The sequence below is a fragment of the Silurus meridionalis genome, chromosome 25 (genome assembly GCF_014805685.1).
Source record: "Silurus meridionalis isolate SWU-2019-XX chromosome 25, ASM1480568v1, whole genome shotgun sequence".
Lineage (NCBI taxonomy): Eukaryota > Metazoa > Chordata > Actinopteri > Siluriformes > Siluridae > Silurus > Silurus meridionalis.
In genome coordinates, this window is record NC_060908.1 from 2,366,580 (window position 1) to 2,384,514 (window position 17,935).

Sequence of the window (17,935 nt, forward strand, 5' to 3'; positions counted from 1 at the left end):
GATAAAAGATAACAGCTGCTTGTTTATACACATGTAACAGTTCCAAAAAAGTATTTGTTGTGATTTTCTGTTGAAAGCATTCAAGTACTATGTACATTAGGTATGGTAAGATTCACCGATTCGCATTGGTGCATTGGCATAAAATTTGATGATCGATGATCAATTTAGAAAGTATGCTTCAGATACAGTTGACATTAGTATTGTGATTCATAATTTTTGACATATTTGCATCGGTTACGTTTTAAGACCCCCCGCGAGTTTCAAAAGTCCACGAATTCTGGACGCATCCCTAGGGTTACACATAGGCACCTATGCTACCTTAGTGAATTCATCTAGATTATGTCACTTTATAAACGTAATATTATACAGTATTTGACCAAATACATCGTTTAAAATGTTTTTTCTAACGATGTATTTGGTCAAATACTGTATAATATTACGTTTATAAAGTAAACTCAATCCGCAACTTGCTGTTAGTCAGGTTCTAAATGAGAACCCAAGGATTTTCCGAGCCACAAATTATCGGTGGTTGACTGTAATCCTTAGTAAATGCGCTATACTTTTATTTATTTAGGTGACAATAATTTCTGCAAAAATTTAGATCGATTTCTCGTCGCTAAACCGTGTCTCGAGTGCATTCTCTCAGCACCGCTGCTGCTATGACGCACCACAACACTACGGAGACCAAGGCGTGTCCTGAGAGTCGCATAGAATACAGATTAACATGGCAGAGGTAGAGCTGCGTCTTCCTGGAGACACAAGAGGAAAAGAGAACATCTGGTTTTATTAAATAATTTTTCTTTTCACTACAAAGGCATGTGTGTAAAAGGTCCATGCATTAGAAGGCAGAAGTCAGAACCAAAGAAATAAAAGTGGTGAATCGTTCCATATCACTTCAGGCGCTGCTTCATATGTATTTTTTATGTATTGTACGTCGGCTACACATCAAGATGCAAATCGCTATGAGGATGCACATCCTTAAGGTGCACACAACAGACGTTTTTAGAAAACAAGGATAGCTATCTTGCTAATCCAAAGGTATTTCTTCTGCTGTTGCACTGCTATCTCCAGTGGCAATCAGGATTCTAGTTATAATGAGTTTAATCATTAATTTTCTGGATCAGGCTGGAGGTGAATCAGAAGATTATCCAAGGAAATCTGCATTAAAGGTGGAAATATACTATGAGGGACCACTACAGACACACTCCCGCATTCACACCAATGGACAAGTTTAGCTAAATAACCCAGATGACCAATAAATCTATGCTAATTATTATTATAATAATAATATGCTAATTATGTAAAAAAAAAAAAGGTGTTGTTGTAGCTATGGATTATTACAAATATCAGACACAGTGGACAGATTTTTGGATCTCGGCTGTAGCTGTTTTTTTTATTTAAATACTTATTAAGAAGACTTATTATCAGCTGCAATATATGAAATCATGAAAGACATTTTCTTTTCGTTCTGAATCCCTCGAGTCCAGGGGAATTTTGTAGGCCGTGTGCATATCAGTGTCTAAAAGCATAGCTGTGGGAGCATGTGTGTGTTTTGATGATCCGGAAAAATGGTGTAATGCCTTTGATCACACGCAGAATGGAATTTGGCTGAGGTCCGTCGACAAACATTTTCTCCGATTCAGCGAGGGATATTGGGTTGTTTTTTTTTTACTTTACAACATTTCAGACGAAGAATAATAACTCTGCAGTTCCGACTGTGGGATCCAAGCCATTGTTATTCGAAATATTCTGCTTATCAAACAGATTCTATTCCTGGAGAAATATTGGAATACGAACCTGTAACGTGCTAAAAGTGCTTCGGTCGACAGATCAAATTCCTCATAAGTCGTTAAAAGGCAATACGTATGCGAAACACTGAAAAGTGCTCAATTCCGAGCCTCGAACACAGCGCGTGCCAAGTTTTACATGTACGTGTAAGTGTAATTAGGATTAGCATTCGGATTACGGCCTTTAATTTAGCATGAGCGTAACCAATGGGAATATAATAGCTAGTACGTGCAGTGAACACCGAGGAACTCGAATCACCTGCCACAAATTGGCCGCACACCAAGTCTCTGTGGCTAAACGGTTTATTTTATGCACAAGGTCACATAATACTCTAATAACAAGCTCGCTTTGTTTTGTTTTTTTTCCCCTCCCTTTTTTTTTCCTCTTGCACTTTCCCACCATAATGCTTCCCTCAGCAGAATGCTAGAAAACAGGGCTGCCCGGTGATGTGGGTGTCTCATCTCAATGCTCCGGCTACACCTTATGTGCAACAGTCCAGCCGTATTTGGAGTGACGTCCACGGCATTCATCAAAAGGTGATGGGAGAATGGTAGACGCTGATGCTTTTCCTTTGTGCAAATCCAAGCTGGCAACAGCGAAACCCATTTGCTAACCTCATTTCTGGGTAGCACACAAAATTCCACTGCACACGGAATTGGCTTTCCAGGCCACATCATCAACACGTAATATTTTAGGGTGTGTGTGTGTGTGTGTGTGTGTGTGTGTGTGTGAAAAGCAAACTTGAGTAATAATAATAATAATAATTTGATGCAACAAAACTACTTTGATCAAGCATGCGTTCGGGTGCACTGTGGTGTGTGTGTGTGTGTGTGTGTGTGTGTGTGAAGGTGTAGTTTCCTATTTGAGCATTTACAAATATTATATATGTATAATATTGTAACTTCTGTAATCGCTAGGTAGTCATCTCAAAAAACAAATGAATGTTAATTATTATGCAAATTGTTCCAAAGTGGACTAATCGCTCACTCCTCGAGGCGTTGCGAGTCGAGGTTCAGTTGCGTCTGCAGCAGTAGGCCCTATTTTCCAGGTGACCTGAGAATTCCTCCATGAATCAGTCGCTCGCATTTTTACTTGATTAGCTAATCCCATGGGCCACAAGCTTGTCTAGGAAAGTGCTCATTCTAGGAAGGAAAAAAAAAGAATGAAAGAAAAAAGTGGGGAAACCACAGTTGGATGGCGTCCAGCTTAATTGCAGTGGATTGAAGGTTGCGCGTTCATCTGTTCACAGTGACCTCCCTGTATCATGTGGGAACAGGACGATGCCCGGAGAAGCGGCGGCAGAGGCAGAATGGTATTTGGATGGCGAAATAATGAGGGCGATGAAAAGTGCGCTAGAGCACGTACGCTGCACTCGGGGAGAGCTGGTGGCCTCTCGTTTCCTAGAAGCCGTACACCAACCTGGTGCTGATGTAACAGCTGGTACACTGTCTCACTGTCTCAGACTGACCTTCATGCCCAGAGTCGTCAAACCAATTTATTTATACAACTACTTCCATAGTCGACGCTTTTATGGAGGAAAACAGGAGAAGTGCTCTTGCAGTGGGTGAATTCTAAACAACAGAGATTTTGAGGAGACACTTGATTTGAAAGATTCCTACTGTACATTGGGCCTTTGTTAAACAGTGATGTTTGCTTTTAAATGGTTCATTTTTTTTCCACTAATACGAATGCATAATAACACTTTCACAATCGTTTCCTAAGGCAACGTCTACAGAAATTCGGTTCATTTTGAAAAGCACATTATTCTAAAAACGCTTCATGTCCGCACTTTTGTTTTGAATCGTTTCCCAAAAGTGGCTCATACACATTGAAATGTCTGACAACACTTATGTCCCTGTACTGCTCATGTACTTCCTTGAAAGCTGGGGTCAAAGCACAGGGTCGGCATTGATACAGAGAGTTAAGGGACTTGTTTAGGGTCCAAGAGTAGCGATACTTGCTGTTGGTGGGAATTGTACCCACAACCTTCTGTTCAACCTAAAGCCTTATAACTGTATATATGCACATAAAGGAGTCATCACTGTTGAATATAACACTGTTATAAAGCTATGCATTAATAACATAGATATGAAGAGAGGTGGTAGCTCAGTGGTTAAGGCTGTGGGTTACAGGTCAGAAGGTCGGGGGTTTCGAGCCCTGGTATCACCAATCTGCCAATCACTAATCTGGGCCCTTGAGCTTTATACCTCTGTGCTCCAGGGTGGCTGTATCATGGCTGACCCTGCGCTCTGACCTCAGATTCATAACATTGCTGAGATATGAAAAGAAATATTTACCCTGTAATAAAGAGACTTTTCGTATCGCTGGTAGCATCAGGTCTTTAAAAAAACAACAACAATAGTGAATTGCACAGGAGGGTCAGCAGGGAAAGTGTGAGGTTCCGAACGTAAATCTGCAGTCTTTTAGTTGAGCCATGTGTAAGCATGGTACACATTACTAGCTGCCTTGTTCCCAGACTTTCAAAGCAGCCGAGGTGATTAATACAATGCCCGGATACCAATTCCATTAGCTGGGCTCTTTTTTTTGAGGAACCCCTTATTCCCTTTTCCATATGTTTTGCTAGAAGTCTCGTATAGTCCAGTCTCTTCAGCAACAAGTCCCCTGGTTTAAATCAGCCCTATTCTCGCTTCGTCTCATGTGGATGTCGCAAACCACATGCACTTTGCAGTGGCCTTAACTACCCTGTTTGGTTTCAGCACAGTTTCCAGAATCCACAGGTTTTTCTTTTTTTTCCTTTTTTTTTTTCCGAATACTTCTCCCACACTCGAACCCTACCACTTTTTCACTTTAGTCAGCCACAGTATTCCCAGCTGTAAAGATTTTTAGAGGAGTGCTCCCTGCTGACCACGACGGTCCAAGGGTGGAAAGGCAGCGAGGTGGTAAGAGGACACGGCTGACAGGTGAAGCGGGTGTGAGAGAGCATTGCGTGTGTGCCACCCGTGCCAACTCAGCACGGGGCAGTGGGGCATGTTGAATAGTCATCCCTGGCCAAGAAACACAAGGCACAAACAAAAACAGGTCCAAGCAGCTGCACGAGGGGTTTCAGGGTTTGTGAACGAGTAGAAACACATACACACATACACATAAACTCTCACACACAAACTCTCACACACACACGTAAGAGGGGCGCTCTAAGGGGGAGCCCAACATTCGCAGGAAACCATTCCAAGACAGAAAACAGGGAAGCGTTTATGCACAGCTACAGTGGCAAGTCTGGACATGTTTCTGCAAGACACTGTTATAAATGAGGACGCAGACTGAAAGATCTAGGGGTCCGAAAGAGAATTGCAGTCTATCTCCATCTATGGATCATTCCAGGAAATTATACAATGGCACAGAACCCCCGGGAGCTAACAAGATGTTCTGACCCACATCGATCAATCTCAGACTTCATTAACATTATCATCACCCCCTTACAAGATCTTGTGAACTATCCATTCTCGACACAATGCGAATCAAAACGGGTTCTAACGTCGCTTCTAATGACCAAGTATTCCCAGGGGGCCATGATTCGATGGTTAATGGCAAAGGGAAACGTGTTTCTCTGATTGTAGTGTTCAAAGTAATGGCGAAGGGAAACGTGTTTTTCCACTCGTAGGTCCCCCCTCTGTCTAAACTCGAAATCCTTAATAGTTAGAGGCCCCCATGTAGTTAAGAGGCAGTGCAGGGTTCTGCACGTATCCCCTTCACACGGTTTCAAATCCCAGGGAAACACACACATGCACACACTCACACAGAGATCTGCCGAGTAAGAGCATTCCTCCAAAATGCAATTCTGACAAACTAACACATCACTGTTTTTTATGCCAGTCGTGCTTGCAAACAATAATTAATAAAGCAGATGTCGAAGACTTCTGCAGCAGCACAGCTGTGCAGACTATTTATAAAAAGCCAAATTCCACCTCCTTGCCCAAACTGTTCTCTTCACAGTTGTTCGGAAAGCAAGTGAAGTAACACATAGCAAGGGGGTGGGGGTGGGGGGGCAGCTTACTTTAGGTAGGTTGCTGATTTCATCTTTTCATACAGCCCTTGGTCTAGCTGGAGTGGAGGATCAGAGGCGTATTGAGAAGGCAAGCAGGAGGTGACGGGTACAGGGGTTCAAGAGACGTCTGGCTTCATAGTGCATTGATGACATATTCATAAAGCCCACAATGCATCAGGCTCTCAGGAAGATGAGCTATGTTATCGAGAGCTGTTTCGCCAAATGCTTACTTCATTTAGAATATGGTGCATCCTGAGTTAGGCTCTAATAAACCTGTGCAATGTCTGTGAACATTACCTGTGTCTTTTTACTGCTCCATATTTAGAGCCCAAAGTGGGTGTGGCTTCAAACTCACATTATAGCCAATAGATCGTTTACTCTCTTTTCTGCTGTTGGACTCTTAAAGATGGAGTGTTACAAATAACCACCCCCTTACATAATATTATTTGCTAGCACTATTTGCAGCTGCACATGTGTCATAGACAGCTGCTGTTATAGAAAACAAACCATTAAGAAGCGATCATTCAGCATCTGCAGTGCAAGAGTGTGTGAAGTGCCCTTCGTGATCTTACCTTCAGCTTCTCGTGGGCTCCAGTGTCCAGAAGGCAAGCAGGGACGCGGAGACCAGGAGTTGGAGGCATACTGGAGAAGGACTCGGCCTTCAGCACATTTATCACACACTGATCCCACTTCTCTAGGAAATCAACAGACATGAAGGAGACCCAACTTAGATGCAGCCCAATATTGTTTTTAATCATGGATACATCTATATTACTTTTGTCGCACTCATTGATACCAGAATTAATGAATATTTATCAATCAGAGGTGTCATGGACGAATGTTTCAGAGAATAGAGAGCGAGGATGGCCAACCTGAGCACTCAGAACTGTATCAATGTGATGGAGCATACCATTAAAAGTGTACATTTATGGCATTTTACAAACATCCTTATCCAGAGAAACTTATAAACATCTCATTTATACAACTGAGCACTTGGAGGTTCAGGGCCTTACTTGAAGGCCTCAGACTGGCAGCTTATTGGCACGTCAGGGGTTCAAGCATGCGAGTATGGCCAAGTTGCCACTCTTGGGGCCCTTAAACAAGGCCTAAAATTCTCAATTGTGGAATGTGGTAGCTCAGTGGTTAAAGCTCTGGGTTACTGATTGGAAGGTGAAGGGTCAAGCCATGGTATCACCAAGCTTGGGACCCTTGAGCAAGGCCCTTAAACCTCTATGCTCAAGGGGCACTGTGTCAGGGCTCACCACCACCAGTTGCTCAGCGGTATAAATGGATAATGGCATCTGCCAAATGCCATAAATGTAATTGTTTATTTTGATTTTTCAACAGAGCAAAGTTTGCTAGTGAAATACGTCCAGATCACAGTTCGTTAGTGTGACAAAGTACAAGGGGTTTGTGTTACGTAGTATCCCTTGGTACAGTTTTATGTTATTTATTATTATAATTATTATACTAATTATTTGGTAGCCTCTATCCTGGGCTTTGTTTATTGACCATTCCTTTTTTATTCCTTTTTGTTTCTGCAAGTAAATGGTAACCCAAACCAAACATCTTTTTCACACTTTTTTTTCTTCTTATTTAAAACTGTTGTAAATGATGAGTCACATGGGACGCTTGCCCTGTGAATTTTCAGATGTTCATAATACTCTGATTTCACTTTTATGAGTCACTGAAGACGTCTGAACAGGATCAGCATAACTCCTCAGTGTTTGGCAGCCAGGCAGCTTTCAGGCTTAGAATCTTTCTCTCCCTCTCACACACACACACACACACACACACACACACACACACACACACACACACACACACACAAACAAGCAGTGCACAGATTGAGAAATGAACTCACAGCATGCCTCAACATGTTCCTGAGGGGCTTCCCCAAAGCTTGTGTCAGTGAATTACACCTGTCACACATAACGTTATCTTAGACTTATAATTATGGATGTGCTGCTAATAAATGCTAATAAACGACTCTCTGGGTAGCGAAATATAGCGAATGATTCAATGGAAGTTCCACAGGACTGAATCATCTAATAAATGTGTAGAAAATGTCGTCTCTGGGTCAGCGAGATGTTTTCACAAGGTCTTATAACAACTGTGAATTGATCAATCGATCATAAATAGGGCTTTTAATCAGTAAAGCATTCATACTAATGGACAATATCCAAATGTGTAAGAGGAAATTAATTTTTTTCTTTTTCAATTTTCTCCATGATCAACAGGACATGAAAGGACATGTGCCCTGCCCCCAGGGTTGCTCCAGACATATCGAATGACAACACACCTGATCCGCAGGAGTACGTCATATCCATATGTGTTTGACCAGCCCTAAAAATACAGTATAACTCTAACCAAAAATAGCCAGAACGTCCCTGAGGCCTCTCTCTGCAACCTCAGTTCACCTGTCATAAAAGTGTCCCGTGATTGGAGGGAACCACTCCACCACCAACGAATCCTGACGCTGTTCCACCACACGAGGTGCCATGGGGACAGGAGGGGGCTTGTAATTGGGCTGCCATGTCTGATAAACCAGGTCCAAATAGCAGTGCATTCGGGCCACTTGGTTGTCTGTAAACGAATCCGTGCAGGTGTCATCTGTAGGGTCCAAAAAACAAAGTGAGATGTATGGCGTGAAATATAAACAGTATCAACTGTACATTTTGTGAGTTAAATGTACAGAATATTACCTTGTTTTTCTAGATAGATAAATTCTGGAGAAAATCAAAATTTCTAATAAAATATATATTGTTTTTTTTTATTGTTTTTCTATAGCTGCAGCTGCAAATAACAGGTTTATATTAATGTATTATATATTATATATTATATATTATAATATTATATATTTTTATCATATTAAAATATGATCTTATATACATTAATTAAATATTATTTAATATTAAAGTTAAAAAGTGTTGTCATTAATACTATAATGCTTCCTGTAAAAATACATTTATTTAACATTTATGGAAGGAGTTTTCTTTTCAGCATTTCACAACAATTAAAGTAAAAATACGAAAATATGTAATACGAAAGTATTAAAATTTGAATGTTGCTATAAATAAATAAAAAGTATGGCCTGCCCTGCTGTAGTAGTATAAAAGGAAAAATGTGCTGTGAGGTGGCAACGTTACTGCAGACCTTCTACATATTTTTTTATTATGCCACATTTTTTTATTTAATTTTAAAAAAATTATAATAAATCTAAGAATTATTACATGGAAGAATTTTTTCCAAGTGGAACCTCACCAAAGGTAGTGTATTGTTTGTATATTAGTAAATGGTACATTTACATTAAATGGTACACTATGTAAGTTGTACACTGTTGTATAAGAATATCAAAAAGAAATCATTAGATAAAGTGTCACAGCATATAAATTTACAGAGTCGATAATATGCAAATGCATGCGAATGCTTATTAATTGTCAATATGTTTCTTCATACCTGTGTAACTCATATAATTATTGAAAGGTGTGTGGATGAAGTTGCCGCAGCCACACGTCTCATTTCCAGGCTCAGGGTCCCGACAGTGCTTGTATTTGGGGGTGGGGTTTGTGTCGGCGCACAAGTCTCCTGTTTCCAGCGAAGGCTCCATCTCCAAACAGGCGTCGTTGCAGGACTCGATCTCTGAAATGCCCCTGAAGACGTGGTACAAGCCCAGGCTGTGGCCGATTTCATGGATCATAGTGTGCGTGTGTCCGAATGTTCCGTAGAATGACGGGTTTAACACTATGCCTCCTGAAAGAAAGGATGGAAGCATGTAGTGAGGAACCTGGAATTAATTAAAGCAATATTTGCCAATCTGTGTGGGTTTTTTGTTGTTTTTTTTTTGGAGTGAAAAAGCAGTGAAAAGTTCAAACAAAGCACTGGCACCTACGACTCATTTACTCAAAATCAGATGATGAATCGATTCAGCGGCGCAACCTTACAAGCACAAATTAAACCCTGGACGCTTCGGAGAGTCCGTACGAAATGAAACAGAACCCCTGAGATGTAGTTATAGCAATAACAGCACCAGCTTTGCTCTCAATCGGGAACAGATCAAAGCAGGAGCTCATTTGTTCTGCACCCAGTGTAAATTAAACATGCTTTATTACCAAGATGGGTCAGGGCCTCCTTGTCCCACGGCCAGGTGGCCACTCCAGCCAGGTCCTCATTAGTGGAATTGGCAAAGAAGATGTTAAGGTGTGTAGAGCCTTCCACTTTAAGGATATCTTTCAACTCCTTCACATCCAGGTAGGCCCTGTGGGTGTAAACACACACAAACATACAGTGTGTGGTTCACATTAGTGATGGAAATCAGAGCAGAACCAAAGGACCAGGTTGCACCTAAGAAAACAGAGAACATCAACATCATCAGTACTTTGCTTGAGGGCTACGTTCACAGGGCTAGACGATGCCCTTCATGGTAGCCGCCGTAAATGTTCACGGTTTACTTTATTACATTTAACTTCAGGTTGACATAAGGGTGTATTATAACATGATTTTACAGTGTAATGACAGTTGACTCCTAAAAGACATTTTGCACATGGCAGTTGGGGGAACTTTGTTTAGAACACTGAGAGATCATGAAGGCTTTGATAGTTGATATACTCTAAAAAAATATTTCCTCAGAGATATAAATAATATCTGGAATTTCACTTGTAATTCAGTTTTGAAAGTATCATAAGGCTATAACTTTTGTTTTTGCAGCAACATTCAGCTACTTGACTTTGATTTTGTGACACTTAGACACAAACAATATACAAAAGCAGCTGAATAACCTGTTAGAAATGGTTATTTAGCATTGTTTATGGAATTAATGGAAGGAGTCTCCACTTTTAGCAGGTTGTAAAGCTGAAACTAATAATTTAACACCACAGGAAAGTCTTCAAGATTCAAGAGAATGTTGCTTTCTCTGGTTTCTCATTTCCAAGTTTCTAAGACTGGTGAAGATATATTATAGTCACAAAAGTATTGGGACACCTGATCTTTCAAGCCATAGTTCGATCTTCTCCAAACTGTGACCACAAACTCACAATTGTCTCTAGATGCTGTAGCATGAAATTTTCCCTTCACTTGAACTAGGAGACCAAAACCTGTTCCAGCATGACAATTCCCCTCTGCCCAGCTCCATTAAGATGTGCTTTGCATGGGTTAGAGTGAAAGATCTCCTGCTATAGAGCTCCAAACCTATAGAACATGATGATTGTGAACACTGACTGCACCCCAGGCCTCCTCACCTTCTCACCTACATCAGTACCTGACTTTACTAACACCCTTATAACTAAATGAGCACGAATCTCCACAAAATCTAGTGGAACCTTTTTTCAGAAGAGTGGAGCTCTTTATAACAGGAACTGAGGACTAAATGTAGAATGGGATGCCCAAAAATAAAATTTACAAACATAATATTTTTTTTTCTTCACTATAGAAAACCATAATCAATTGGCATAATCAATTGATGTGCTATAAAAATAAATAAATAAAACAAAAACAGATTTCGAAATATACCTTTTGTTTGCACATTTCTTTAAAATAAAAATTGGGTTGAATACCTAATATCTACTTGTAGGAATAAACAAATTAGTATCGCCCCATCCTCATGTGGTAAACTTGAACCTGCACCTGTCTTCATTTGCATAGTAGAACATGACTGGTCTTTACATGTCATGATGCAACGTGTCTCGGGAAACTTAGAGACCGCACTTAGAATTGTGTGAATATATGCATCAGGCAAAACACCTGCCTAATGTTGTGTTGGTCCCCTTTTTGCTGCCAAAATAGTTCTGACACATCAAGCATTAACAGCATAGCAGTTTGAGCTACAGGATCGGACCACACGGACCAGCCTTTCCTCCTCACGTGCATCAATGAGCCTCGGCCGACCACGACCCTGTCGCCGGTTCACCACTGTTCCTTCCTTGGAGCACTTTTGATAGATTCTGACCACTGCAGACCAGGAACAACCCACAAGAGCTAAAGTTTTGGAGATGCTCTGACCCAGTCGTCTAGACGTCACAATCTGGCCCTCATCAAACTCAAGCTCAAATCCTTACCCGTGCCCATTTTTCCTGTTACTTACACGTCAACTTTGAGGACCAAATGTTCACTTGCTGCCTAATAAATAAATCCGCCCACAAACAGGTGCCATGATGAAGAGAATATCAGTGTTCTTCTCTTCACCGCTCAGAATGTTATAATGTCATAATGTTATACCTGATCGTGTATATTTTGATTTGCTCATTGTTTTCTAACCGACTCCCATGTTCAGAATTCTAATGATATGCCGCTTCATAATATATAGATAATATACGCCGACTTTACATATTATAATCAAACATTTGTACTGCGGCTTAGAGTCGTTTTTTCAAGTCCATCGTGGTAATGAAAAACAGCCCACGAGTGACACTTTAGTAAACAAGGAAAGCACTGTGCAAGTTTCTGGCCGAGTTCCAGCTATTTGGCAGCATTAAACTGCATTACTGTAAAGATAAAAAGCAGAGCCGCATGCGACTAAAAGTGAGCGACAACTCGCAGCGAGCCATAAAAACCAATCACGTTCGCCTGACATTAACGGGAGTTCCCAGACAGCTAGTCGAAATGAAGACCACACACTGGGATGACACACTCCAGCTGTGGAAAAGTGTCCAAACATCACATGGAGGTATGTTCAATTGTCCTAAATTCCTCTGATACATTTGTTATCCTGCGACGTCAAAACACGTGAGAGATACGATAAAAAAAAAATCTGTTACGTAATTAGTTTGGAGTAAAGAAGCTTGGTTTGTGCAGAAACAGCGGCTTAATAAATCGCCCGTCATCCTGCTAAAAGAGAAAAGGCAGACAGTTAGCTTAGCTACAGTACACCAATATGTACCAGATGCACAGCTGTTTAAGTACAGCGTTTTAATTGTGCTCACAACACATCGCTACCATCTGTTCATCAGAGGTGGAGAAGAATTCCTGGAGTTCCATATGTAAGATATTCCAAATATAAATAACAAATTCCGATTTCCTGACAGTTCTCACCTCTCCAACGAAACGATATTGAAAAAGACAGATTGTACAATTCTGCCCATGTCTGATTAGCACTCTTTGTTGATGGAGAGAGAAAGAGTTAGATGTTCAGGACAGGTGAATGGACTCTATGAAGCAAAACAGAAGTCTCAGTCAGATCTTGGCCCATTTTCAAAAAATGATGTAAGTTCGCTTATCTGAAAAATGACAGGAATGTTGTGAGGGAGAAGAAGCTTACTGACAAATCGCTTATGATTTTTTTGGACGTTTCTGTTGGACATTTTAATTCAATCCTATCTAGAATCTATTACGTAATATGCACTGGAATTTTTATAAATGATATTTACAAAGAAAAATTCTAAAAGAATTTAGAACTGCCTTTAAAGACAAAATGTGGCAAGTTTTAGACTCTTGGAAAGAAACTGGATCTTGTTTTCTGAAGTTCTACTTGGAAGCCAAACCTTGTACACTCTGTTTTAGGAATTGAAGTTTGTCCTTAACTGAGCGAAAAAAACAAAAAGAATCGGTAAACCCTTCAAAGACAAACTATGAAGACAAAAACTTTAAAACCCTTATGTCTCAAAGCTTTCTTCATTCATTTTTAGTATGGTCAGGGTTGTGATAGATCTAACCCTGGAATACCGGACATGAGGTGGAAAAATACCCTGGATGAAACAGCGGTTCATTTCAGGACACCATGCGCACAGATTTATACACACAATCGTTCACTTGAGACTTTTGTTCACAACATATTTTCTATTCTTACATTTTCTCTCCCTGGCCAGAGATTCCAGGCTTCTCCTGGGGGATCCCCTGACATCACAAGCCAACTGTGAAATATAATCACTCCAGCAGGTTCTTGCTTTGCCCTGGGATCTCTGTCCAGTAGTACAGCCTGATACAAAATATCTATTAAGAAGAACCAACCAGGGGTGTGGTTTTAAGGTGTACAAACCACCTAAACCTAAACCACCTCTCCCAAATGCTATTATTCAACCTGAAAATTCTCTTCGAACTTCAACCTGATCTCTATGTGCGGTTGAATATAAAGTGTGACCCGGATACAGGGATGAGCCCCCCCCCCACGCTAACCACTTGGGGAAAAGGGGGGAGGTTCGAATCACGAGGCCCCAAATATTGATAGAAAATTCTTCCACATGTGAATTTTGTGAAAGGAAAACTAAAATTACTTCAAAACAGAAAGCTAATTGACATAAAATGGCATGCAAGGCCGTCCTCCAGTGAGCAATTCGTCTTAATATTTTTGAAAACAATACGTAGGAAAGGGCAAAACCATTACAACCACTTTTGCCCAAATATAATTAATGAAAGGTCATTCATTTGCCCCATATGTTGAAATATTCACACAAGACTGTTGTTAAAAAAACATTAAATATTGGCATGGTTGTAACAAACACAAAGCCAAGATGGCCTCCTTGGGCCTGCCGTCATCACCTTGGTTAAAGTGATTGCCTTTAAAGTGATCATTCCTTACTCTGTCATATCCGTTTCCACCACTGAAAAATAAAGTGGGCAGTTAACAAACTTTGACCAATACTATGAGTTTGCAGTCTTTGTAGATTCAGTGGCACATCTGGACTTGAGTCAAACAAAACACATTAAACTGCTCTACATTTTGATTTCTGTAGCTGATCATGTTAGATTGAGGCTAAAGCCAAATTTGTGGAAACATTAGACTGGTCATGTATCCATCCATCCATCCATCCATCCATCCATCCATCCATCCATCCATCCATCCATTTATCCATTTATATCTCCATCCTTGAATCCATCCATCCATCCATCCATCCATCCATCTCTCCATCCAGTTATTCTTCAATATGCTGTAAATACTGTATATACTGCATGTAAATATGTGTATATATATATATATATATATATATATATATATATATATATATATATATATATATATATATATATATATTATGTTTCAGGTATCTTTAGAAGGCAAACAAACCCTGATTGACTTAACATGTAGACACATTGAACATACCAGAAGCCTTGTACTATACCAAATATGGACACGCACCCAGTAGTTCTGTTGTGTCCTGGTGGATAATTAATGGGACTAAATTGGGGGAGAATTTCTCTGGCACGGTGCTGTTGCTGAATGAATCATCAAGAATCAGAGCAGAACTACAAAAACACGCAGATTCGGTCAAAAACGTCTTGTTCCTATTCAGCCGAACTCCAAATGTGCTAATTTTTGTTATTTTCTGCCAAAAGTATTTGATGATTGAACATCCAGTTTTTCCCAATCATAGATCCTAATCCAATCTGTGGTGATCCCATGACCAGGTCAAGACAACAGTCTAAAATCCAAACACAACAATCCTTTTGTTTTTGTCCAGGTGTTGTTGTTTTTTTTTTTTTTTGTAATGCAAGTGTCGTATAAAAAGACTTTGACAGCCAGGGCTCTGGACTATTGGCTTTGTCTGGGTGTTTAAGTTTCCAGGAATAATTACAATGATGGAATAATTGCAGCTGAAACCAAGCTGGGTAGAATTTTAGTTCTTAATCTGCTCAGGGAATTTATTTTTATAATGTTTTTTTTGTTGTTGTTGTTGTTTAGTTTTTGAAATCTGCAAACTCATCTCTTTCATCCAAAGGAATACCACCTCTATTTTTGCAAAGAATATAATTTTCCAAGATTCCTTTCAGATGATAAATGTCCTAGCAGACAAAACTGTATCTGCCTTTTTATTGTTTATGAATTTTATACCAAAATCATTTTATTCTCAAAACCAAATAGACCCGTAAAATATCGTACACATAGTTGCAGTCGGTCTGTTTACATTGTGTGCATGTGGGAGCTTCAAAGATGTTTTTATGAGGGTGTTGTGCCTTTAAAGTGGTCGCTTTTATGCCAAAAAAGTCTATTAAGGCAAAGCTGTTAATGTCCATTTACGTCTATTTAGACTGTAGGACCCAGGTTTTAGGTGACATGGGGTAAGTCATGACCTACTGGAAGGTTGATCCACTCCCTGGAACTCAATTAATCTGTTAATGTGACACGATGGAACACTGGATGTGAGCACACCACCGCTCAGGTATGTTCACCTTCCACCTGTGACTAATCTCTCTGGGAACTGAGCCATGGCGGACATTTTTCTTGGGGCACATAAATACAGTGCACTTGGATCCTGGATATCAGTAGTAACACTGCCGTATGTGTACTGTGAAGTACCGAACACTGCGTGCAAGTGAAAAGCACAGCCCCGTTCTTCTTCTCTTTTTTTTTTGCTAGACTGTCGGCAAAGTGATTCAAACTAACCATCTCCCGATGCAAAGAAATTGGAACAAACCTTGTACCCTTCAACAAAACAAAAACAAAGCAGGCAACATTTGTGTTTTTTTTTTCTCTCAATGCTATACTGTTGAGCAAATTCTGAGAACCTCCTAACCCTGTGTCTCTCGTTCTTTCTAGCCAAATTCCTAAACAAGCAAACTGGTACCAGACTCCGGTCTGCAAAAATAAACTCCAGATCATCCATTGTTTTAGCATGCATGAAGCCCAGTGTTGGTCCAGAATTCCACAATTAAGTTGGAATGTTGGTGAACGTTTGCAGCACTGCTTTCGGTTTGTCTCTGGATGTACCACAATCAACAGAAAACAAGCAACTGATCAGAGGAGGTTCATCCCCCTGTGTTCTGCCACTCAAGTTCTTACTCCTCTTCCTCACACTCTGCACCTTGGCACCCAATCAAACCATCTCTTGAAGAAACAATATTTATCTCTTCAGCCTTAATATTTCAATCTCACACTCAGCTTTTGCCAGCTGCTGATTTCTGTAACTGGACCAGATGCCCGATGATAAATTGCCCCTTGATGATTGCAATAGGATAAGTTTCAGCAGAAAAATACGAGCGCTTTTATTCAAGTCTGATGTCACCTAGCAGCCCGCACACAGAGTCACTTGAAATACTTAAGGAATGCAAGTGGAGACAATTGTCTGGACTGGACCGGGTTCAAGCAACTAATAAAAAACATTGTTGTTCCCTTGATAAACTCAATCAGTGGAGAAACGCAAAGAGGTTTCAGCAGACAAGAAGGCAGAGGGAAATCACTCGCTGTGCTCATTTATGCTAATTTCAGACTATGTCTAGTCATTTTTAATCGCATCTAAGAAGCTGATTCTGAAAAATTAACTGAATGAGAATACAGAATAAGACTTTGGCACTGTAAAGAGTGCTATGTTGAACCTGGTGAGTCGACCCGTTTAATATTCTCTGGACATTCCTCAATATCCTTATTTTCCAACAAAGTAATATCCACCCAAGCTTCCGCTTCTATGCTATAAATTGTCCAGCTTTAAGCAAGGTGAACATGGTAGCTTTAAACACGGCTGCCTTTACAATATTAGCAACAGCTGCTGTACTGAAGAGATCCAGTGCAGATCGGGCCAAAGTTAAAGCAGATGGCTGAAGAGAAATTGTAAACATCATGTGCTTTCTCCCCAGTGACCTCAGGTATTCCTGGTTTAAAATATTTTTTTTGTCTAAGACGCTTGTCAACCTTTAAAAATGCTAGCATTATAGCTAACAACCACAAGTTTGAGTGGTTCCCTAGAGGGAAAAATATACTTAGAGCCTCACTGAGAGCTGGAGTAGGATATTAGCAGGACACTTTGCAGACTAACAGATGACCGAACTGTAATTAAGGGAGGGAAGGATTTTCGTCATTGCTACACGGTAAACACAGGAAAAATGCGTGATAATAATTAGGAAAACATTGATGTTGCTTTTTTCATCACCAAACAAGGCATGTGGTTTTCTATCTAGACCGTAGGATGATTCATGGACCTGTGAAATAGCCAGAAAGCTTTATTCCAATGGAATGCAAAATCACAGCAATGTCCCACTTGGAATGCCAAGGATGGTGATGGTTTTTCTGCCTTGGAAATGACTTGTTGGCTCAGTTACACTTGTCATATGTCTAAAAGTTACTCGGGGCACAAGCGAAAGGCTCTACAAAACCCTATTACATTTAAAACCACAAGAAAATTCCTATACTCTGGAGAGTGACGTCAAGCTCGCCTTAGTTCTTAGTAAAGAAGTCGCGATGAACTGCAGTACATCCAACATCAACATAAAATTAGTTTCACT

General features: G+C 40.2%; 1 protein-coding gene across 2 annotated transcripts in view; it reads right to left on the reverse strand.

Annotated features, from left to right (window-relative positions):
* Positions 1-17,935, reverse strand: part of pappaa (pregnancy-associated plasma protein A, pappalysin 1a) — a 92,542-nt gene that overhangs the window by 66,856 nt on the left and 7,751 nt on the right. For both annotated transcript variants that reach the window (XM_046839707.1, XM_046839706.1), the window contains exons 4-7: positions 9,904-10,049; positions 9,251-9,544; positions 8,212-8,404; positions 6,364-6,485 (exon numbers count right to left, since the gene is read on the reverse strand). In XM_046839707.1, the coding sequence (XP_046695663.1) occupies positions 6,364-6,485; positions 8,212-8,404; positions 9,251-9,544; positions 9,904-10,049 (755 nt within the window). The remainder of the gene's footprint in view (positions 1-6,363; positions 6,486-8,211; positions 8,405-9,250; positions 9,545-9,903; positions 10,050-17,935) is intronic.